The 25,708-nt window shown below is 34.2% G+C and overlaps 1 protein-coding gene across 1 annotated transcript; it reads right to left on the bottom strand.

The window, feature by feature from the left end:
• Positions 1 to 11,391: 11,391 nt before the first annotated feature.
• Positions 11,392 to 22,385, bottom strand: LOC111018334 (WAT1-related protein At4g15540). Its single transcript, XM_022294375.2, has 7 exons — positions 22,129 to 22,385; positions 21,916 to 21,987; positions 21,014 to 21,127; positions 17,926 to 18,166; positions 17,020 to 17,178; positions 16,375 to 16,526; positions 11,392 to 11,707 (listed from the first exon to the last, which is right to left on the bottom strand). Exons 1-7 carry the CDS (start codon positions 22,320 to 22,322, stop codon positions 11,554 to 11,556), a joined length of 1,086 nt encoding a protein of 361 aa, XP_022150067.1. The 5' UTR covers positions 22,323 to 22,385; the 3' UTR covers positions 11,392 to 11,553.
• Between the last annotated feature and the right edge of the window lie 3,323 nt (positions 22,386 to 25,708).

Below are 25,708 nucleotides of genomic sequence, written 5' to 3'. Positions count from 1 at the left end.
TGGTATCAAAGCCATTCTTTGTGCACTTAGTCGGACAGTTTGTCAAGTCATGTGCAGATTGAAGACTCCACAATTGTGTCAAAAGTGTCAGTTTGGTAGGGCAGTTGCGTCAGTCAGTATCAGAGGCAATAGAGAAGGGTTGAAGCCGGACTTCTTGAGACTCAATGATGTCAAGAGTAGACACTCGATTGGGGGAAGTCGATCACGTCAGAAAGTGAGAACCAAGCTTAATTATCAAGGGCTTGGGTGTTTTGTAGAACAAGAGTAGAAACCAAAGGCGAACCAGGTAGGGTGTCTTCGAAAGAGCCATTGCCATCAGAGGGATAATGTCAATGGATGCAAGCAGACGAGGCGGGGGTCAATGTGACATGCGCCGGTCAAGTACAAGAGACGCATCAAGTAAGTCCACAGATGCTGGACAGTGGGGCTAATCAGAGAGCCAGTTCGAGGAAGGGAAGTGATCCAAGATAATGGGTTGCTTGCCCCAAGTAGTGCTCGAGACGTAAGCATGTGTGTCCCTTAAGTTGAAACACTCTAGAGTAATACGGGCTTGCAGGTGCGCTCAAGAGAATGGGTCAGGTTGCATGACGAGTTTAGAGTGGACGACTTCACAGAGAAGTTCAGAGGCTAGTGCTTGCTCAAGAATTAGTGTCAGCCTGGTGCGATTGTGTTCGCGGGAAGCTGCAGGCCAGAGAAGAGTTGTGCAGCATATTCGCCACATGAAGGTGGCACGAAGGCAACCGTGTGGGTTGTCCGTGGAAGCTGCAGGTAGAGAATAGTCGTGCAGTATTTTAGCCACATGAAGGTGGCGTGTAGGCAGCCATATGGGGTTGTCCATTTGCTGCAAGAGGCGGCACGAGAGCCGTTACCACGAAGGGTAGCGTGAGAGAAGCCGAGTTGCGGCTAGTTGTGCACGAGAGAGTGGTGTGTTTGTGTTTGCCACATGATGGTGGTGTTGTTGAAGCCTTATTGCAGTTCGTTTGCTTGCCACAGCAGGTGGCTTGAGAAAAGGCTTGTTGCAGTTGTGCGTGCCACGAAAGGTGGCCTGTTGAAGAAGTTGGCCGAAGTAGAGTGCCAACACTTGTATGGGCTGTGTGAGAAGCTGTTGTACGTTGCTTCTGATGGGTTAGTGCCACGATGAGTGAATTTCGTGGTAGGCTTGCGAGCCTCACCCCGAGGGGTGCACTATTATATGCCGCTCAGAGAGTACGTGTTTGTTGGGGCGGGAGTTCCCAAAATTGTTTGGCAGAGTTGTCCGGGGTAGAGAATTGTCCATAGTTGAGCGTGAGGAGCGCTCGGCTGTTTGCCGTGGCCAAGAGATCAGCGAAGTCCGATGAGATCCCGATGCTCGGGGTGGCATCCTACAGAACCGGTGGGCACCCGGTAAGTGAGAAAAAGCTAGTCTTGGCCGGGTAAGTGGCAATATTCATCCCGATTGCCAAGTTTAGTCATTCCTTGTCTGGATCTCGGCAGGAATCATCCCAGCAGTACCCGGTAAGGCCATTTAGCTCGTTATTGACTAGTTTCTCGGCAGTAATGGTCTTAGAGGAACCTGTTGGACCCGATAAGCTAGTTTTGACAAAGTTAAGCGGCATGACTCTCTTAGTTGTACCTGGTTAGCGTTTTAGACTCGTTCTGACCCCGTGATAGGTAAGAACTCATCCCAGTAAGATCCTGGCTCATCGTAGAAACGAGACGGCCGAGTGGCCGAGAACCAAGATGGTTGGAAAAGTGAATTGAAGCTGAGTCGAGGAAGAAAGAACCTCGTCTAAGGTCCGACGAAGCCACAAAGGGCGCGAAAAGTAGAGTGGGGCTAGAGTTCCCCGTAAGGCTGGCCATGGTCGAGTTTAGATCATGGCGTCGCGGGGCTGAAGAATGTACGACCGTGACACCGTACTCACTGATGGATGTAATTTAAAATAGATGAACTAATCCATTCGTAGGAGGGTTGAAGAAATAATTTAGCTACTCATGGAAGTAAAATAAATAACAAAACAAGAAAATATAACAAAGTGAAATAAAATTGAAATAAAATAAACAAAGGATAAACAAAGAACATAACTGAAATGCTAGAATAAAAACTCAAAAACAAAAGTTGATAACAATTGGAAAGGAAGAACTAAAACATAGAAAGAACATGAGATGCCTTGAAGTGATCCTTGAGAGCTCCTTTTATAGGCCATGGAGGTAACAAGATGTTGAGAAATGCATCGGAGGTTGGAACCAAATGAGATTGTGGAGATTTTAGGAACTAATAACAAATCTTGGACCAATTACTTGGTCAAAAGTTGTTATTTCCGTTTTGACAATCTAGGCATTGAATGTGGCTGAAGCATTTTGAAGCTAGAATTTCAAAATAACTTTGCTGGTTCATTCCTCTAGTAAGCTAGAATTTCTGGTCCTGCGATATGTCCGACACATTGTGATCATACATCTTCACTTTTCCTTACTAAATAAGCATATTTACTCAAATTAGCCTTCATTTACCTATAACTGAATTCCAAAGTCCCTAATCACAAATTATGCACATTTTCCCCAGATTATATGCATGAACATACATTTTGCATCCCAAATAACCATCAACTAAGTATGTAAACCTATACTTTTTAGCCTTTAATCAAGTCTTATCAGTAATTGAATAGAAGGTGTCCAGACATAAAACTTTCCATATTTGGAACTGGACAATTTTGGAGAATTTATTTGGACAATCAAATCCGGTCCAAATCTATTTATTTCTGGCAAGTAGTCTTATGAATTGTTTAGTTTCAAACTAAAAGTATTTGTGCATTATTTTGTCAACTTCAGACAACCCTAAAGAAGGAGGACAGTTGCCAAGCCCACTTGGCACTTCGAAGAGGTATTTGTGCAGCCCCTAAATTTTCTTTAAGAGAGCAGTCCCTCCAAACGATTTCTAAACCAAATGATAGCCCAAGTAAGTCAAGTACACTCATTAAACATCGAGTTTGCCACTGATTTGAGCCTCATCCGAGTCGTGTATATCACGACAAGTCTTTTCCAAAACTACCCCTTACTGCAAGCTTTATTGTTTTGTTGGTAAGTTGAATTTTTGTGTTGTTTGCACTACGAATTGGATTTGTATATCTTTTTTAAGGTTAATTTTTGTTTTCTTTAATTTTTATTGCATAGTCCTTTCATTGTTGTGCTTTGACTTCGATTTGTATATTGTAGTCAAGTCCTAGTTACTAAGAGCATTAGGCTCAAGGTAGTACATCATGTTTCCTTGTGCCACTTGTATCACATATCATTTGGTATCCTTGAGTCATTATTCTTCATACGCTTTGTTTATTATCATTTGGTATCTTTTCTATCTTTGTTCCCTTTGTGTCATTGGTATCATCTATATAATTGACCCTTACTAAAAGAAAATAATAAAATAGCATCTTTGTATTGTTACTTGTAGACCTTTGCTTGCTTGTTCAAGTACCGATTCGCCACAAGCAACCAAGCAACCAAGTAAGGATCTCAAGCCGAGGGTAACCACACTATGCCAACCTTACCCCACCTTTACTTGTGTAGTGATGGCATCAAGAGGTAAATCCCGAGAGTCACCGGAAGAGAGAGATCGGTCACAAGTAGGAGATGAAAGACTTAGGGAGGCCCAAATCCAAATATTTGCAAGAGTCACTCAAAGGCTTGAAGACATTACCGAATCTTTACAAATGTTGAACACTCGTGTCAAGGATTGGAGAGATCACAAAGAATGCCACAGCAAAGTAGACCTTTAAGTCCAAGAGAGGCATCCGAAGACTCCCAAGAAGAAGAGGTAAGAATCTTAGGAGACTATTATACTAATGATGAACTTATGATGTAGGTCCTCCAAGGAGAGCATATCATGGCCAAGGAAAATGAAGAATCCAACCCATCCGAGAAAGGCCAAGAAAGGAGAACTACAAGGGAGCATCAAGTTGAAGATCCCAACCTTCCATGGAAAATCCACACCCGAGGAATATGAAGCATGGGAGAAGGAAATTGAGTTAGTGCTTGCATGTCATGACTATGATGATGGCAAAAAGGTAATTCTAGCAATCACTCATTTTAAAGATGCACTAACTTGGTGGGATAAAATAATGTCTCATAGAAGGAGGAACTACGAAGGACCCGTAGATTCTTGGCTCGAATTCAAGGAGCTAATGAATAAGAGGTTTGTGCCACCACACTACCATAGAGCAAATTCAAGGAAATTAAACAAGCTCTAGCAAGGCACCAAAGTAGTTGAATACTACTACAAAGAAATGGACATGTTGATGAGCCGTTTACAACTAGAAGAAGATGAGGAGACCATCATGGCCCGATTCTTAGATGGTCTTAATCCGGACATAGCCGCCAAGATTGATTTACAACACTATGAATACATGAAGGAACTTCAACACCTTGCCGTCAAAATAGAGGAACAAAAACAAAGAAGGGCTAAAAGGTACGTCAAAACTACCCCTAGGACCACTTGTAGCAAAGTTGAGAGCAAATCGCTAGAGTCAAAACCGAAGGTTACCTGTGAGAAGGGAGAGTCATTCAAGTCCAAGTCTCAACCCGAAATTCCTAAGCTGTCATGGAATAGGCCACATAAGCTGAAATTGCCCTAACCAAAGAGCCATGATCCTTAGAGAGGGGGAGCTAGTCACGGATGATGAGGAAGAGAAGGAAGAGATTGAGGAGAAAAAAGAAGAGAGTAGTCAAGAGGATGAAGTAGAAGAGGATTCCAAATATATAGCCTTAGTGACTAGGAGGAACCTCAATGTGAAATTTAGGGAAGAACCCTTAAAGGCACAAGGAGAGAACCTATTCCATACTAGGTGCATAATGAACTGCATCACATGTAGTGTTATCATTGATAGTGGAAGTTGTACTAATGTTGCTAGTAAGGACATAGTGGAGAGATTGAAATTAGCCACCACACCACACCCACGACCCTATAGCTTACAATGGTTGAACGATAGTGGTGATGTGATAGTCCAAAAGCAAGTTCAAGTCCCACTCGTCACAGGAAGGTACAAGGATGAGGTAACTTGTGATGTTGTACCCAGCATACTAGTGACTTCTTACTAGGGAGAATGTGGCAATTTAATAAATATTCTTTTGAGCATCAAGGAAATAAAATAACACTTGTACCCCTTTCTCCAAAAGAAGTTCATGTTAATCAATTAAAATTGGAAGAAAGAAGGTTGGAGGCCGAAGAGAAGGAAGGTATACAACTTCAAAATAAAAAGAAAGGAAAGGCCACCGAAAATGATGACAAAGTCGTGACCCTAAAGCAATGAAATAGAGCGAGCTCTATAAGCTACTTAATTGCTTCTTTTATACTTACATTAAGGTAATGACCTCCTAACCCAAGAGAGAAGAAATACCTTGCCTAGTACTTGTGTTGAGCTTTTACAAGATATTGAGGAGATACTACCCGAAGCCAAGCCAAGGAAGCCACCACCCTTAGAGAGAAGAATTGAAGATGAAGAAGAAGATTAACAAGGATGTTCATTTGAGCCGCCAATACAAAGATCTCAAGCACCTCAAGAGGTCAAGCCACATGAGGAGAACAGACAAGAACACAGAGTGGAGATCTTAGAAAAAGAGGAAAATGAAGTTTTTCAACTTCATCAAGATAATAGTCCAACTATTAATATTTATCATTGGATTAACTTGGTTCGTTTGGATGTAGGGAAACCACTTGATTCGAGGACAAATCCAAATCAAGAAGGAGATGATGTGATCATAATGGAATCCAAGCCTCAAGGATCAACCTACACTCACAAGAAGGATGAGCTAGGAGAAAGACCTTCAAAACGAAGAAGTCTTCATCACATCAACAAATTTTGTCAATCTTGAACGACAATGAACAACCAACGAAGGTCAAGAGGAAAAGAGGAGTTGAGGAAAAACCCAACGAGTGGCCACATCTTAAGGACATGTTCATCGCTAGGCCAAGGATATGCCCCAAAGATACGCCAAGCGCTCCGCGAGGGCCATCGCACACCTATGCACGACAGCACTCACGTGCAAGGTTAGCCCACGCACGCCCCGTGCGTACGTGCCCCTGCCGCGAGACCACCCACGCAAGGCGCTAACCTCAAGGCCCCTACCTCACATGCGCCTGCACGCCCCTTGCAGCGCTAACCTCGAAAGCGCCCTGCCCAGCATGCCTCATCTACCTAACTAACCTCACAACGCCACCGCTTACCACCCATACCCACACACCCTTCATGCCGCCAGCGTCTGCACGCACACGCGCCCCTGCCTCTCTAACCTCACAAGAGGCCAGTGCCACTCCCTGCGCATGCCCAGCCACGCCACCCGTGTGCCCCCTCCTGCTGCCAGCGCCCCCGACGCACACCCATCAGCCTTGACATGAGTTGTTGAGTATCAAATATGGTTATAAAACCTTGTCATTAGGTTGTCTTGACATGAATTGTTTTTCCATATTACAACAACGAAAGCTTTTGTATGAATATTTTAAGCTTTAGTTGATAAAGGAAATTCAGAGTATTTTTGTGTCTGAAGAAATGCAACTCCATCATTGCGGATCCGCTCACTAAAGACTTTCACAAAAATTTTTACGAGCATAATGCTCATATAGATGTGAAAGTTATGGTATGTTATTTGAGTGGAAGTTTGTGTTTTCTTAAAGTAGACATGTGGTTTTCTTTTCTGCAGAATAAAGAAGATTGAATATTTTGTTACTCTGAAAGATTTTCTTTCTAATTGTAGTTTAACATAAAGCTAGAAAGTATAAATTTTGATCTCTTTAAAGAATAAAGTTGGACCAGTTAGAAATAGACATGTTTAGATCACATTACATATAATTCTCATGCTTGCTCTTCCACACTTGATTCATGTCATTGAGTATATTTGATGTGGTGACCATTGAAGACTCAGTTACAATTATACATGTGACAAAAGCCACTTTGGTTCCTCATTGATATACGAGATGGACTGGATTATGATTAAAGGAAAGTTTCTTTTAATAGCATTAAGTTGTGCACTTAAAAAATAAATTAATATAATTGTTAATAAAGAAAATTGGTACCCAAGTAGGAGATTGTTAGAATTAATTTAATAATTAGTTCATATGTGGGTAACAAATCAAAGAGCAATTATATTTGGGCTATTTAATGGGTATATTAAGTAGTCTTTGTTATGGGCTCGTGACTTCCCATTTAGTAGTATGGCTTGCTGAGTAGAAACTAGCACATTAGTCTTAGTGTTGGATCGGTATGGCAACACTAGAGGGGGGTGAATAGGGTTTAATTAACAAAATGTAAACTTTTTAACCAATGAGCCCAATTTATACAAAAATAATACATTTTTTGAAACATGTAATTTTCAAAAAGTAAAATAAAATACATTCTAAGAAGACAAATAAGAGAAATTTAAAGTAAGCAATAAAATTCTAAAATTAATTGCAAAAATAAACAAGAGACAGGGTTAGAGAATTTGACATCGGAAATTTTTATAGTGGTTCGACACAACCGTCTTACTACACTTCCCAAGCACCTCTTGTGCAGTAAATTGAAATTCTGTCACTTTCCACGGTAAGAGTCAAACCGGTACACCGCTCTTCTTAAGAGCAAAGACGATCCTCTCTACAATGAAAATCACATCGTTCAATGAATTAGAAATTTGAAACATCCTTACAAACTCTCAAATATATAGAGGGAATTTACAAGTTTGAGCTCACAAATATTCAATCCTCACAACAATAAATTTTCTCTCACAAATAAGATGAAGAGAAAAATTGAGGAATTGGAGAGCCACTTTGACGCCTACGAACTGTCCACATCATTTTCTCGGATATTTTTCCTTCCGACTTGTTTCGATTATAACTTCTCTGTTTGAGCTCCAATTTGGATGATCCAATAGTCGTTGGAATCATTATAACGAGCTCTACACTGTGGACATTTTAAAATACTAAAAATATCAATAAATAAAATTACGTTTGTTATCATCAAAACATTAATTAATTAATTAATTAAAATATTAAGGGCAAAAAAGCTAACAATCTCCCCATTTTTTATGATGACAAACCTCCAAAGAAAAATACACAGACATTTAATAATCATCACATTAAATCCAAAAATGACTATAAATATCATACTTAGAAATCATTCAAAGATTAATTACCATCTATATTAAAACTTGACCTGTACAGTTGCGGTAAGTAATTTCTATTATATTAATTTTATCTATATAATTGCATATTTATTTGCTTTGATTCTATTCTCCCATTTTGTTTTGATTCTCTAAACAAAATTGAGCAATTATATTTGTGGTTCTTTAGTGAGCTAGAAACCTAATCCAAATGACGAAATCGGTATTCACTTACCAACTATATTAAAACTTGACTCATACACTTGCGGTAAACAGTTTCTGCTATAAATTATATAATAGACCACATCATTGAGACGCTTTCATAGCATTGAGACGCTATGCAAGGTTGAAACAACGTCTCAACGCTATTTCCATGGGTCATAGGCTCTTGTTCTCCACTCCTCCTCAATCACTTTTACTCTAATTTTTCTTTCAATTTAATCTAATTATTTTTCATTTCCTCTCTATACTTCATTCCTACAAAATTTGTCTTATGAGCATAAATTTATCATAAAGAAACAAAAACTAACGTCAATTACAATATAAATCTCATGAAATATAGTTCACATAGTGCGCTGTCAATAATATGTCAAAATCGAGAAATTCATTCACTTGGAAAAGTAATGTAAACATTATAATAATTATTGTATAAATTTAGTCTTTGTCTTAAGTGGGGAATGTCTCGAAAACATGTTGTCTATGTCATTGGAAATGTTCAAGCACATGATCTATATATCAAAATATATTGAGATGGATTGTTAAATATCTTTTGGGTTATATATTAGGTGTCAAACTAAAACGAGGAAGAATTAGTCAACAATACATGAGATGTTGTAGCTAGTGGAAGCCATGTTTGGATAATTATCCAAATGATATCAAGATTAATAATTAATAACTAAATTTATAAAGGAAATAGTTTCTAAACTAGCTAGCGCATTCATAATTAGAAACTTAATGAGTCGATTCAAAGATCAACTATAAATATGAGAAGATCAACTCATTTAGAGTTAGGGAAGAAAGATAAAAATAAAATTAGGGAATAACAATACCACCTGGATAGTTGATTCAAAGATCAACTATCAATATCTTCTTCATCACAAAGATATGATTGTGGAAAATTCTTAGGGCATTGGTTGAACTCGGATTCCGTTTTTTGTTTTCAGATTTATTGAATGAAACAGATTTAGTGAATACGGGTTTGGTAAGATTTGAGAAATTCGTTTTTGAAAACTGTTTTCGGATTCTATGATCCAAACAGTAGAAATTCTGAAAACGACTTTTTTATGTTTTTAGTGTTTTCAGATTTAGAATTTCAAATTTTTAAGATGCAGAATTACATTAAAATGATAAAATCTTTGATAAATATATTACTTCATGTTATAAACTCATTTTATGTTTGTTAAAATTAAAACATATAATGTATTCTAAATTATACAATGTTGTAAAATAATAATTATACAAAATTTATAAAAAAAGATGTTAATAAATTAATTAATATAACTTTAGATTAAACTACATATTTAGTTTGTAACTATTTTTAGTTTACAAACATACTACTAAACACGCATTGACGAATTCTTAAAATTGAGATTCAATTACCAAATTTGCTACCAAATACATATTTGAAAATACTGAAAACAAAGAATACAACTCTGATTTTCATTGAATTCCTTATTTTCAAATTCCTTATTTTCTGATTACCAACCAAACGCACCGTTAATAATTATTGGATGGTCTCAACAATTTGGCACGAGGAAGTTCATCTCAATTAGTGCAGTGAATGACATTAAATGTTGAGAAGTTCTTAACTCATGCCGAACAAGGTAATTTCATTACCAAAATATCCATGGAAATTTTATTCTTGCAACTTTGGGCCGGGCAGCAATAGGAAAGAATGAAAAAGTAAGTTTTAAGTTTTCTTTCGCTACCTTTTCAAAAAAAAAAAACATAAAAATAATTAAATAGTTAAAATTTTTAATATAATTGACTCTTTTATCTCTCAATGTTTACCTCAGTTTTTTTTTTTTTTTGTATTTTTCCATGTTTATCTCATCAAATCGACGCCTCAATAATTCTAATCACCCACTGATCCGATTGATGTGACTAAAAAAATTTGAAAAATGTTGATTAATTGAAATTTTTCCATAAGTAAGAACAAGCAAAAATAAATAATTTAACACATATTTATGAATTACTTAAAAAAAAATCTATAAAAAATAAAACACATATTCATGGATTTTTTTCATCCTTTTTTGTTCCTAAACATAACGATGCATATTCTTATTTGCGTTATTGAAAAAGAGAATGACACAGAAGGAAAAAAAAAACGCAAGTATATCATCTTGTAAGCATTTTGAATAAATTACTTATATATAATAGGTAATCAAGTTTTCTATGAAATTGCAATCATTAACATTACATTGAATAAAAAACTAAAAGTTAAACATTAAATAATCTAACTAAAATGTAAGAAAATACAAGACATTGCTCAAGTTTTGGTGAGAAAAATACAAAAAGAGTAAGAAAAAACTCTTTATATAGTTGGAGAAGATAAATAGTTACAAAACTTTTGTAATTTCTTATTAATTATAATTAAAAATAAGTTATAATTTTTTTAATTAATTCATAGAAAGAGAGACAAAATTCTACCTATTCTACCTCTTTACCTCCCAACCTTTGATATTATTAAATAATAAAAATAGAGTAGAATTAAGAGAAGAAAAAAGAAAAAAAAAAGAGAAATTGGAGGAAGGGCCATGGGAGAAAGAGAATGACAGAATGAGAGAGAAAATGTAATATTTTTAGGACAAAATTGTCCCAAAATAACTATGAAAATGTTTAAATTAAAAAGGCAAAATGATGAAAAAAAAGTTTCTCCTATAACCCCTTTATATACGATATAGATTTTTTAAAAGTTGGAGACCAAAGCGTAAGTTTTTTTAACTTATGTACCGAATAGAATTCTAATTCGAATATCAGAAACTAAAAGTGTAATTTACCCTTAAGAAGTGACCATTTCGATCACTTTATTTTTATTTTTATCTTATTTCTTTTAATTACAATTTTTGCACGACAGATCACTTATAAAATTTCTTGAAATGTAGCCATTAAATTATATTAAATGGTTTTCATTTTATATAAAATTTATGTTAATATTTTTCAAATAGAGGTTAAAATTGTCATATTTTTAAAAATAGATCGACCACAGACATTTTCAAAGTATAGGAGCTGAAATGAATCAAAGTTGAAAATAAATAACCAATATAGATGTTTTAATTTTAAAGTACACCAAAATCAACCAAAACTAAAAGTACAATGAATAAAAATAGTATTTAAACCTTTATACTATTTACATTTACCAGTTGGATGACAAAATTCCCAAATACATTTTTTGTTTTATAACCATTGACTCAAAATCATAGTACAAAAATGAATACTGGAATTGAATCCATCAGTTTATGCATCTTCAACTTTATAACATTGCAGCAATGGAGCTTTGGATGAAGATTCCAACGTACCAACATGTTCTAATTCCTTCAATTCTTCTTCTTTTGCTTTCCCCCACAAAATACCATAGAACCCAACTGATATTATGATTGCTCCAATTATACTGCAAATATGTTAAGGAACATTGTAACCAAAAGCAACATATTAATTTAAGATTACGGGTATTAAGAGCCTGTTGGTAACGTTTTCGATCATTTGTTTTCTTGTTTCTCGTTTTCAGATTTTGAGAATCAAACATAAGTGTATGGTAAACTGTTACCATCTCTCCTTTCCCATTTTTAAGAAACGTTTCTCAAATTGTGAAAAATTTTGGATACAACAAAATCAAGTTTCTTGTTTCTGTTTCTAGTTTTTTTCAACACATAAATAACATCGTTATAATAATAAATATTTTAAAAACATATAACATAAAAAATTAAATATTTAATTTAAAAATTTTAATGTTTTAGTTTAAAATTTTAGAGAAGGAGAAACAAGAAAGGATTACCAGATGCTTCGCATTCCAAACAATTTTAACGGTGGAAATTTTGAAAACAAAAAAGAGTTATCAAAAGCAAAGATGAAACAGGAAACAAAATCAAAAAATAAGAAATATAAACGTTACCAACCGTTGAATAGTTAGTGGGCATATCACAGCAACATTCGACTAATAGTATCAGCCACACATAATTGATATTAACATTATCTAAAAGTTTAGAGATGTAATTGAAACTAAAAAACTAAAGACTGCTCCAAAATTGGCCGGGTTCTACCTAAACTTTGATTATAATTATTGTGTTTTGGTATCTAAATTTGTTGAAACAACTATTTTACTCTCTTTTTTTCCTATTTTACTCTCTGTGTGGTATTAATTCTCATTAATTATTTAACATAAATCTAAATACATTTTGAAATCCAAACATGAAACTATTAAATGTTGAATAAATTAGCACAAAAGGAAAAAGACAATCACTCGAAGAAAGAAACTTTTATTAGAAAAGTATGAATACGGACACTCTTTGATGGGAGACTCTCTCGTACTTTCTAACTTTCCTCTCTTTCTTCATTCACTTCTATTGATTCACTTGATTTATGGGGACATCCCTCCTATTCACTAGAGGAAAAAGATCCCAATAGATAGATTTTTCTAGACCCTTTTGTAACTCACATGTTCTAGATACTTCAAATTAATCTATCCTTATCTAAAGGAATTCTCTAGAATTCCTTAGAACCTAAGAAAAAACTAAGACATTTCTAGATCCTTTTTTTTAGATACTTATTTACCATCTTCTAGAGAAAACTTATTTTGTGTAGATCCTTCAAGAAGCTTATAGACATAGTTAGTGTAGTATTTTATTTTATTTTAACACTCCCCCTCAACACTAACTATTCTATCTCTTTCGATCATGTGAGTTGTTGCTGGAACTCTGCATGCTTTGATGGTCCTAGTCCTCTGGCACCAAATCTCGTGTTCGATTTCTTCTTGATAGATCCACTTCTTCCTCCATGACCTTTCTTCATTGGATGCTTTGAGATGCTTCTTCATATGTTTCCGAGTCTTCATATGTTGTTAATGCTACATTAACATACCTGAGATTTGGTTTTCTTTGTCTCGTTGACCTCAACAATTGTGGCTCTGGATCATATATTCCACTTTACCAAGGACTCTATGTCCTTAACTGTTCTTCTTCCTCTTCATTGTTTTCTTATGGAAGATCTTCTTCAACTTTTATTGAAGCTTGTCGTACTTTACTCATCTCTTGTATTGATCGTTCTTCGAAGATGTTTTCATCTCCAACGTCAGAGTGCACTAACTCCAATTTTCGCCTTGCCTTTAATTCGGACTCCTTAAATGGTAGTTGATATGTCTTCTCATGCTGGTATCTAGCACATGCCATATCTTCTCCAACATCAAGTTGAGGCGGCCCCTTAAGAATATACTTGTTCGTCATCATTTTCAATTTGTTGTAGCTGACATGACCGAGTCTCGCATGCAACGAATTTGTCGCCTCACTTTTTCGTGTCTGATTCATGTAAGCGGCCTTTACTGACATGTCATAAATGAAGTCTATTTTTCTCCATTCCATCAATGGCGTACCACTGACTTTGATCTTGATACACACCTTAACACCGACAGGACCAAACAAGACAAAGTTACCTGCTGATGTTAGTTGAGATATTGACACTAGTCTCTCCTCCATTACTGGTATTCAAAATTCGTTCTCTAACTCCACTTGATTGGAATTGGAGCAAGGCAATATTGTCCTACCAACGTCAGTTATAGACAATTTCGAGTTGCTTCTAGTTACAGCAACTCCACTCCCTTTGTACTCTATCATATTCTGCAGCTTCTTTTTATCACCTGTCATATGGTTAAAACAGCTTGAATCAACAACTCGATCTTTCTCACAGCTTACCTGTTTTGTATGGAGAGTCGAGTCTTCTTTCTCCACCGTAATGGACATCGACTATGAGTTAGATTCTGTCAATGCAAATAATGCCTCTGCATCCCACTCCTCTTCACTAATGCTCTCCATTTGGGAGGTCACTGCATTGCTTTCTGCCGGCTACTTCCGTAGACGACAATCTGGAGCATAATGGCCTATTTTTCCACAATTATAGCATTCGCCTTTTCTTCTATGCTCATATTTTTTATTATTTTTATTAGCTCCCCCTACCTGAAAGCGTTCCTGAGCTCCTTCATCTCCTTTTGATCCTACTTTAGTTTGATACTTTGGATGGCCTTTTCTTTGATCACTAAAGAGCGCTTCTTCATGATTGCTCTTTAGTGTGACCCCTGAAATTTGCTTGGCCAATGCTTCTTTATCGGCAAGCATATTTTCTAGGTCAATAAGAGAAGGTTGGACTGACCAACCTTGAACAACAATAATGAAGCTTCTATATCCCGGTTTAAGGCCATAAATAATAATTCTCCTCATTCTTGACTCCGAAATAGTAGCAGTAGGATCTAATTCAGAGATTTCATGATAAAGAGTTTTTACCTTGTTGAAGTACTGATTGATTGTCATATCCCTCTTAGCAATTGAAAGAAGCTCGTTCTCCAGAAGTTGCTACCTTGCAACATTTTTCTTTGAAAAGAGTGAAGCAAATGTGTCCCATGCCACTTTTGGGGTCTCTGCATTCCTAATGTTCTCTAACATTTTTTCATCAATAGTAGTTTTGATAGCAAACATGGTCTTACCTGCCTTGACCTTCCATTTCTTCAAGGCTGTAGCATCCTCTGGTGGCGTGACTTCACTGCCTCCAACAACTTCCCATAAGTCTTGCCCTTGGAGATACGATTCCATGCAAGTGGACCATGTTTTGTAATTTTACGTGTTGAACTTCTTGACTCCTCCAACAACTTGAAGGTCTCCTCCCATCATCTTGTAGTGATGGATGCACTCAACGGCTGTTTCCCATACAACAAGCTTCACAGTCCCAGACTGTTTACAATCTTCAGAAGCTCCACCAAAGCTACCTCTGTTAGCTTGGCTTTGATACCATTTGTTGAATAAATTAGCACAACAGGAAAGAGACAATCACTTGAAGAAATAAACTTTTATTAGTAAAGTATGAATATGGACACTCTTTGATGGAATACTCTCTTACACTTTCTAACTTTCGTCTCTTTATTCACTCACTTCTATTGATTCACTCTCTTCACTTTATTCACTTGATTTATGGGGACATCCCTCCTATTTATAAGAGGAAAATGATCCCAATAGAAAGATTTTTCTAGGCCCTTCTTGTAACTCATTCTAGATACTTCTAATTAATCTATCCTTATCCAAAGGAATTCTCTAGAATCCCTTGGAGTCTAAGGAAAAGCTAAGATATTTCAAGATCTTATTCTTTAGATATTTATTTACAATCTTCTAGAGAAAACTTATTTTGTTATAGACATAGTTAGTGTTGTATTTTATTTTAAATTAGATATAGCTTCAAATATTTGTCCATATATAGACATTCTATTAACTATTTCAAGGTAGACAGAAAAAATGTGGCCTATAGTAGTTTTCATGCAAAATAATATAATCATGTCAAATTAAAAGTCAACATGAACAAAACTTAGCGGTTAAGGCATCTTGCTATCTCTTTAGAGGTCGGAAGTTCAATCCCTCATCTCCTATCCCCACATTTATTATACTAAAAAAATTCTGTCAAATTCTAGGAATAAAATAAAATATTTGAAAGTTTAATAATCAAATAAACATGAAAATTCAAGTGCCAAAATAAAATCTAAACACTGAAACTTCTTGAAGTCTAAGGACTAACTAAAAACAATAACTTTATAATATGACCTTGATATAATCATGAAATCAAACACAAAGAACTTATTCATGATTGTGTCTATTTAGTTCCCTAAAATTCATACCGTTTAATTTACATTCCTAAAACTTTGAATTGTGATCTTATATATCTCTACCGTTAACACTAATTTACTCGTGATTTGTATGATCTATTAGACAAATATTGATTAAATTTGGCTCAACGTGTTGAACAAATAAAATTAAATTAAATTAAATTAAAAAAAAAAGAAGAAGATGTGTATATTTATAAATATGCAAAATGAGGTGGCACATAACAATAATAGACATCCTCTTAGTAGCTTATATATCAAATCTCTTCTCCCATTCATGTTAAATCAACCAATACTTATCTAGTAGCTAATTTGGGAATGTCATTATTAATGAGGTTAATGACTAAAACTACACATAATCATAATTCAAAGTTTAGAGGCATAATTAATAGAAAAATAGGAATAATATATTAAGAGAGATCTATCACCTTCCAAGATGGAGATCATCACCAAGGAGAATGGCACCCATAGCAGCAGCAATGGCAATCGACAATGGCCTGAAACTCGAGACATAAACAGGCCCCTTCAAGCCTAGTCCCCAAGTATGGATCGATGCAACAAAACACTGACCCACCAAACCCTACAAATCCATCACGGACGAGTTACGATAAATTTAATTATTTATTAATACTATAACACTCCCCTTCACTAAACCCAAAAGTTTAGGGGATAGATTATGGAGAATTATGTTAAATCACCACCTAATATAATCTAAAAACTTAGGTTATAGATTACGATAAATTTAATCATTTATCAATATTAGAGCATTCTCCCCTCACTAGACTCAAAAACTAACTTGATGAGTTATGGTCATTATGTTAGATTATCACAAAACCAAAAAACTTCTGAGCTGATAGGTTACGGTAAATTTAATCGTTTATCAATTTTATTTCATCTTTCATTGAACCCAAAAGCTTAAGTTGATAGGTTACGACGAATTATGTAAAAGCACTACAAAACATAAAAACTAAAGCCGATGAATTAAGGTAAATATGATCATTTCTCAACATTATAATACTCCCGATCACTTAACCCGAAAGCTTAACAGAATACTTTGCGTTTATGGATGTTACCGAGTTCAAAAGCAGAAGAAAATGGAGTGGAGTTGTGAGTTTCCAAGCATTGATGTCTGTTTCTGCTAACAAACACACTGGAGCAGTTAAAAGAGCCTGGATAACATAGTACACTGCCAGCACACTTAGCTCATCTGGGTATATTTTTATGATTTGGGTCTGTAATTGTAAATAACAATTAGAATATGGGGTAAGCTGCAAAATATATATATCTTCCACCAATACGCATCAACATCAACGGGAATTTATTTATTTAATGAAGGGCTTAATTGAAATTTTTAATGCATTAACGGTAAAGTGTGTTGAGAATTTTTCAAAAGATTAATGACCAAATTGAGAATTAACTAAAAGGATTAGGGATAATTTTTATACAATTAGCATCTTTTTTCAAAAAAGAAACTAGGGTAGCTTGATTATTTTCTCAAGTTTTTATTTTTAAATTTTGGAAAACATTTTTAAAATAATAAAATTTCAAAACCCAAAATTTTTGCTTTTATTTTCCTGGAATAAAACCCATTTAAAATAGAAAATAGAAGGATGGGTTTAGAACAAAAAATAAAAAAATCATAAAATAGAAAAACAAAAAGAAGAAAATAAAAACCCTTATCCCCTAAATTTTTTTTTATTTCTAAAACTAAGTATTTTTAAAATCTTTTTCATAGAAAATTAAATATAAACAAACTTAACCATTTTTCAAAATTATAAACTAGAAACGAAATCGTTACTAAAGATATATGTCAATTACCGCTGAGCTATGCTCACTTCGACGAAAACAACTCAACTTAAAAGAAAATTATGATTAAAGAAGTGTCGGGGCAATTGAGCAATTGTATACCAGATGGTAAATGCAAGAGTCGTTTTTGTAATTTAGGGATAATTTGAGAAGTTTAGTTGGGAAATAATTACCTGAAGAATGTACCAAAGGGAGTTGCAAACGTATTGAAAAACAAAGCAAAGGCCACCCAATATCCAATTGGGCTGTGATTGTGAAGAGCCCAAAGTGTGATCTTTTGGGCCTTCAGAATATGGATTTGATATAACAATTGGGCCTTTGTATAGAACCACTACTAATGCACCTGAAATGGACACTGCAGAGCCCACCATTTTGGCTATGCTGCTTGATTTTTTGAAAGCTACCTTTTCCATCCTAACCATAGAGAGTAGTTAGAAAATTATTACTCAATAAGTTAAATAAACATCATCTAACCAACTTATCTTATTTTATTATTTTAGGAAAAAAAAATAGATTTATACTCCTAAGCTAGGGTTTGAATTAATTAAAACCCTAAACTTTCGTAAGTGGATCAATTTATACCTCTTCGTTAGAGTTTCATTTAGACATCGTTAATGTCAAATTCTCACATGTGTGTAGATTTATTTAAATGCAGGATTCAAAGGAAATACTAGTCATTAATCTTGCATTTGAAGAAGTCTACATACATGTGAGAATTATACATTAATGTTTTTTAAACGGAACCTATAATAAAATGTGTAAATTGTTTTGCTTATGAAATTTTAGGGTTTTAATCGATACAATTCATAATTTAAATTTTTAATTGATTCAACCAACAAAGTTAGGGATATGAATTAATTTTTCCCTTTTTTTCTTGAAGAATATCATCAACCTTTATTATATATATTGGGTTGCGATTAGAACTTCAACCTCGAAGAAAGATTATTAGTGTCATAATTACTCGAGTGATATTTAAGTTAACACCTTCTTTTGATCTTTGAACTTTCCAAACTATGCTACATATAAATATTTTATTTTGGTTCTTGAATTTTATATAAAAGTCTAATTTAGTTTTGTCAAACTGATCACATATCTCATAGAAAAAGATACCTATTACTATTCTGAAAGTTCAATCTTCCCCTCAATATCTATATATGAGTCTAACAAGTGGCTTAGAGTTTCAATTCAATATAATTAGAAAAATTTAAAGATCAAGATTGAATTCATATAAAGGAGTTATTATCCAAACAATTATTAAAGGAGAAAACCTTGCAAGGAATCAACCAGCAGAGTAAATAAAAGGATTTTCGATTACTTGATTAAGGTAAATATTTGTGATTCAAAGGATGTGGATTTGAATTTTCACTCTCGCGGTGTGTTGTTGTACTAAAAAAATGCTTCAAGTACAAAAGTTTGGAACATTATGTTAATCAATACATGAAGCGACCATCCCAAGAAATTATTCTCGGCCTAATCATTTGTCAATCAACTCTTGGCATTTCTCTCCTTTCTTTTTTTAAATTAGAGTGAAATAGCATACATATCTAAAGAATTTTTAATTGGAGTGAGGTTAGTTAGATTTTTTTTAATTAGATATGAACAAGATAAAAATTAATATAAAGAAAAATACTAATTCATTTTAAAATATATATTTTTCAAACATGGTACTATTTTCATTATTCAATTTTTAATTATATAATAGATAGGCCATCCAATCCAATGATGAAACTAGACCTTTTAAAAAGATTATAGAAAAGTTAAACAAACAATATATTGTCTTTTTCATACTCATTGATTTACTATCTTCCATGTCCTTTGGTGCAAAACATTATAATGGAGGGTGAACTAGAAAAAAGCAATATATATATATAAACAATAATGGGGTGGAAGTTGCAAGTTAAAGCAACCTATATAAAATTTCAGCCATATTTATTATTTTAATTCATATGTCATGCATGTGTCACATGATTAATATAACATTAAATTAACCACATAAATTATTATTTATTTTTAGAAAATTACATAGATTTGAAAGTATATGTATCTTAATCACTTAATTTTTTTTAGCACAATAAGTAGAGTTGAAAATTAACACTTAACCTATATAACATATTTAAAGTTAGGTTAAAAAACACTTTTAGTCACTATACTTTCAGTGAAGTAACGCTTCAGTTCCTAAACTTTAGCTTGTAACGATTTAGTCCCTATATACTTTCAAATTTGTAACAATTTGATTCTCAAACTTTAGTATGTAACAATTTAGTCCCAATAGTTTTAAATTTGTAATGATTTAGTCTCTATCGTGAAAAATTTTGTTAAATTTCTTATACATTTAGATTGATAAACCAATGAAGGATAAAAATATGTTTATAAATTACAAAGACTAAATTGTTGAAAGATAAAAATCGATACTTAATTTTGACAAAAATTTTCATGGTAGAGACTAAATTGTTACAAATTTTAAACTACATAGATTAAATTGTTACATAGTAAATTAGTTCATGGACTAAATTGATACCAATTCAAAAGTACAAGAACTAAATTGTTACCAACTAAAGTTTATGGACTAAATCGTTACTTTTAGCAAAAATACAGGGATCCGTAAAATATTTGATAAAAAAAATTGAACTCTGATTAAAGATTTCCTAAAAAGAAAAAATTCTGATTAAAGATTAATATTCTGTGAAGAAGAATCGGAGACCAAATAAAAAACCTATCATGTAGTCTAAAAAACAAAAAATATTAAAAAGCTTTTATTCAAGATTTCAAACATTTGATATTAATCTACATTTTTAATTTCATTATTTACAATTGATCATTATTAAATTTGATCTGATTTTGGAGTGAATCGTACCAAAAGATTCACTTTTGGATTTCTTTTCTTTTTTAATTCATAGTGCGACAGAAAAGGCCAGAATTTATAAAAAAGAAAAAAAAGAAAAAAACGATAGATTTGTAAAGATATTTGATTGAAAACAAATCTCAAACACGTTTTCTTTTTTTTTTTTTTTTAATGAGACATTAAGAAATTTTTTTTATTAAGTTCATCGTAAAATTCAAATGTGAGACCTTCAAGAATATTACAATCTGATTATTAAGAAAAAGAATCGTTCTTCCAAAAAAAAAAAAAGGTACCAAATATATGTTATATGGTCTAAGTTTCAAATGTTTTAATTTTTTTGTCTCTTTTCTTTACTTCAATAATGTGAGATCGATGTCGAATTAAAGATATATAGCTTAATTAAGAAAATGAAAAATTACCTGAAAAAGATGGCGAGAACGAAAGTGAAAGCTGGAATGAGGTTGCTAATGGCAGATGAAAGATTTGGCGAGCTGTATTCCAATCCTTTATTCCCAAACAACTGGCACGAAAGCCTTCACAATGTTCATAATATGATAACATTACAAACAATTAGGCCGTTATTTTTTTAATTTAGTCTCATCAAATTAATTTAAACTTTTCGTCTATAAATGTTAAATTTGGACCATGATATTAATGGGGATGATGAATTAGAGTTGACCATAGGAAAAGAAACTTTTTTACAATGACCTAAAGTTTCTTCTAAATTTCAGATTATCATAATGCATATTTAATTATCATAAACTGAAAATTTGCATAATTGAAAAATATTAGACACGGGATTAAATTTAAAATTTTTAGTTAAATTACAAGTTTATTCTTGGAAATTTTAGATTTGGATCTAGTCTTTAAAAGGTTGTGTTATGAATCTTCAACTTTTGATCTTGTGTATAATAAGGTTCCTCCCATTTTAAAAGTTTTTAAATAGATTTTTCAACTTTTAATTGATGTGTCTAATATATTACTAACCTATCCATCAACATTTTTTAAATTAACCTATCTATTTCATAAAATTGATTAGAATTCAAAACTTTTAATTTTGTGTCTAAAAAATTTATATATTTAAAAGTCAAATAGGTTAAGGAAATTGTTGGCACAAAATTGAGAGTTAAAAAAGAGATTTATTAGTCAAATTCAACGATTTGAAAACTATTTGATACATTTTAAGATTCAGAAACCTATTTTTCATACTAAATTTGTAATTTAACCAAAATTTAAACTAATTAAGATTAAATAAAAAAACATCAAAATATTGGGGACTAAATCATGAATTTAGCTAAAGGAGGAGTGTTATTGGTTCTACCCGAGCGCAGAGAGGCAGACGATTTTGAAGAAGAAGGAAATCTTGTGGGGAGGAAGCTTCGGCGACGGCGATCTGCAGAGAGAGAGATCAGGAACGTAGAATTCGGTTCTAACAATGGGATCCGATCAAGATTCGATGAACCGAAAAAACCATGATAAGGGTATGGAATCTATAAATCTTGAGAGAGATCAGATCAGGATATTGTAAGTAAACCTGCGGCGGAAGATGAGGGCGACAGGGAGGAGGGCGGCGGCGGCGACGACGGCAACGTAGAGGGTGAAGACGTAGTAGGTGATGCCGGCGGCGGTGGCAGCTTTGAAGCCGGTGTTTGATCCCACGGTGGCGCACTCCGCCGCCACCATGCCGGCGAATGGCACCACATCTTTGTAAATCCACCTCTCAACCATTTTTCTTTCTCTCTCCAAGTTTTCATCTTCTTTTTTCGTCTCTTATGGGGTATGGTGCTGTGGGTCAACTTTGGTCGGAATTTAAGGAAGAAAAAAAAATATATATATATATATATATATATATATATTAAATTAAAATATTAAAATGCTACACTCTCGAAAAAAAGAATTTTTGACCATTACGTCCCTTTGTCAATTTTTAAATTTACTAACCATGCCTTTTTTTTTTTAACAACTTTTATTAATAATTTTTAATAACTTTTATTAATAATTATGTGGATATACGAAGAGTTTGAATATGAAAAGTTTAGCTTATTTATATCTAATAATTTATGATAAATGATGGAAAGTTGGAATTTCAAAAGTTTCAACTTATCTATCCCTTTTATATATATATATAGTGTATGTATTACTTTTACCGCAACAATTTAGTTCTCCTTTTAGTCTACTTCTTTTACAAATTTAGTAGCGTCACATTGCACACTCTTCTAGAAGGTCGATGTGCAAATTTACTAAAAGAGATGGAAATAGAGTGGCAAATGATTTAGCTCGCTTAACATTGAAGAACGAAGATCATTGCATTTTGCTCGAAGATTGGCGAGAGGATATTTCTTCCCTTGTGCCAGAGGAGTTTGTTCTTCTTTATTTTTTTTATGCTTAAAAGTAGTGTCATATTGTACAATGATCCTATCACGTTGAGTATTTCGATACATAAAAGTGATAAAAGTAGTGTTGTCCTATAGTTAGACATAATTAAATCCTACAAAGTGGTATGATATCAAATATCAACAACTGTGGACAATATTAAATATTATTTTGAAATGAAACGTGTCCAAATCTTTATAAATTGTTTCATAATTAATATTCTTATTATTTTTATTTTAAAAGTGTGTGCATGGTTATAATTTTGAAGTTTCATTTTTACTAGATTTTTTTTTTATAATTCATCGGTGTAATATGATTCTTAATCAATTTTCTCTCATACTAACATCTGATATTATCTTAATTTTTTTGAGTTCTTTAGTTGAATATGACATATTTTAATAAGTATTAAATAAAAAATTAGCAAAAAAAATAATCTCTAATTTTTATAGAAATATTTTCTTCAAAAAAACAAAATTCTTTTAAGCTAATTAATCTCGGAAAAATATTTTTTTACTATTATATTCCTTTATCAAATTTCAAATTTACTGACATTTTATTTTTTTTGTATTTAATAAATTTTATTAATAATAATGTTGAAGTTAAAAATATGAAGAGCGAATATGAAAGGTTTGGCAGTGTTTGAATATGAAAGGTTTGGCTTATTTATATCTAATAATTTATAATTTTGTATTTAATTGGAATAAATAATGGAAGGTTGGAATCTCAAAAGTTCCAACTTATTTAATGTATTATAATTAATAATTAAATATACAAATGAATATAATATAAATTCGAATAACTTTTAAATGAGAAATATTAGAGTATTTATTTTCTAAAAGAATTTAATAAATTTATAATGCAATTAGACTACAAATTCAATAAAATTTTTATTAAGTAAATATAATTGTTTTTTAAAATTTAACTTTGACTAAATTAAAATTTAAATATATCATTTTATTAATGTATAAGAAAGGTTTATTAATTTATGGAATTTAAAAAGGTTGAATGAAAAATTTATTTTAAATATATCTTGAGGGCAGGGGGCCACGAGGTCCAACCTCCGAGGAGGTGGTGGCCTTCTTCTTTTTCTTTCTCCTCTTCAGAGGAGAGCCTTCTCTCACCTCACGAAGAGGTGACACGTCCAAGGCTTCGGACTCGCTCCTCGAGCGCTTCTCCCTGGAGCGCTCCCCAGTAGAATCCAACTCAATCACTGGAGTTGGAGCTGCAGAAGATGGACCAGCCTGGTCCTGAGCTGCATTCTGATCCACAACAGGTGTAGATGGATCAGAGCTCTGAACTGTCTCAAGGGCGTGAGCACGGCCCTTAGACTTGCGTTTCACGCTGCTCGTGAATCCACACACCATGGCTGCAATACGGATAAGATGAAATGTTAGAAGTAAAAACTTGAAATTAAGATTGAGGTTGAGATCGAACACGGCTTACCAAGCTCGGAGTTTGGCCTCGAAGCTTCAATCGGACGAACTAAAGGATTGTAGTCCAATAGCCCAGATTCTAGTAGCAGTTTGTCGGTGACCAAGGTCCCGATCTTCCGGCCCCTTGGGAAGTTGTCCTTGTAGAATTTGAGGGTGTCAAAAGTGGCTTGATCGAGCTCGGGAATCGGCTTGATCGATACTGCACAAAGTAAACAAAAAGTTCGAGTTAGATGCGAATATCAAGAAGCTGAAAGAAAAAAGAAAACAAGAAAGACTTCATACCTAGGTTCCCAAACCTAGCAGGCACGTCAAAGAAGGGACGACCTAACTCATCCTTTGCCAGCCACTCTCCCGAGGCAAAGAACCACTTTCCTACCCATCCCTTGATGGAGGTCGGCCCCTTGACTATGCCACCTGCGCCTTTCCTCGCACACATATAGTACCGACCTGGTTTTTTGGCTATCCTCTTAGCCTCAAAACACCCAAGGGGCTGATCAACACTTAGCAGCTCGGCCTCGTCCTCATCCCGAGCTCGCAACCAAAAAAGAATGGCTAAAGCAAAAATGACACCCCACCCATTGGGGGCCACTTGAGCAGGAGCCAGTCCAGTTCGGTTTAAGAACTCCTGAGGAAAGGGATGAAGAGGAAGTCTGAGGCCGTACTCAAACATTTTCAAATAAAGAGTGACCCATCCCTCTGGAGGATTGTCAGCTTTTTCCCCTTCCTCCGGAATCCTAAGGAGGATGTCATTCGGAATGTTAAACCCCCTACGAAGGGGTCCAAGATAATTCTCGGGCATCCTAGAAGGGTACTCCAGACCCTGGCCCGAGGTGGAGGTATCGATATCCTCTCCGTCATCTGAGAACCTAAAGTTCTCTATTTCTTCAAGCTCGGACTCTAACCTACGAGCTAAGACCTCCCCAAAGTCACTTGGTTTGGGGGGCGAACTACTTATCGTTCGACCTACACTACCCAGGCTATCACTACTGGAGGGGGAAGATAAGAAAACTACCATGTTTGAAAGAAGAGCAAGAGCAAGGAGAAATGACTGACCTAGAGAAAGGGTTCGAGCTGGTTTCAGATCGAACTCCAGAAATCCAGGAAACGTAAGGTTTGACTTGAAGTTTCGGGACTATTTATAGCTGATCGGAAAAACCTCCGCGCCGTACACGTGTAATCAACGAGCAGCTGTGATCTTCTCGGGATATGCAACGACGAAACGCTTGAGTGCTCCGACAACCTGGCAGGTCGAAACGTATTCCGCAACGGTCATATCCCCTCTACAAATGAAAAGTCGCCACGTGTCCA

The sequence above is a fragment of the Momordica charantia genome (assembly GCF_013281855.1).
Source record: "Momordica charantia cultivar OHB3-1 chromosome 8 unlocalized genomic scaffold, Mcharantia_2.0 BLBB01000008.1, whole genome shotgun sequence".
NCBI lineage: Eukaryota > Viridiplantae > Streptophyta > Magnoliopsida > Cucurbitales > Cucurbitaceae > Momordica > Momordica charantia.
Note: the sequence above shows the minus strand (reverse complement) of the source record. Positions and strands in the feature narration are given on the sequence as shown.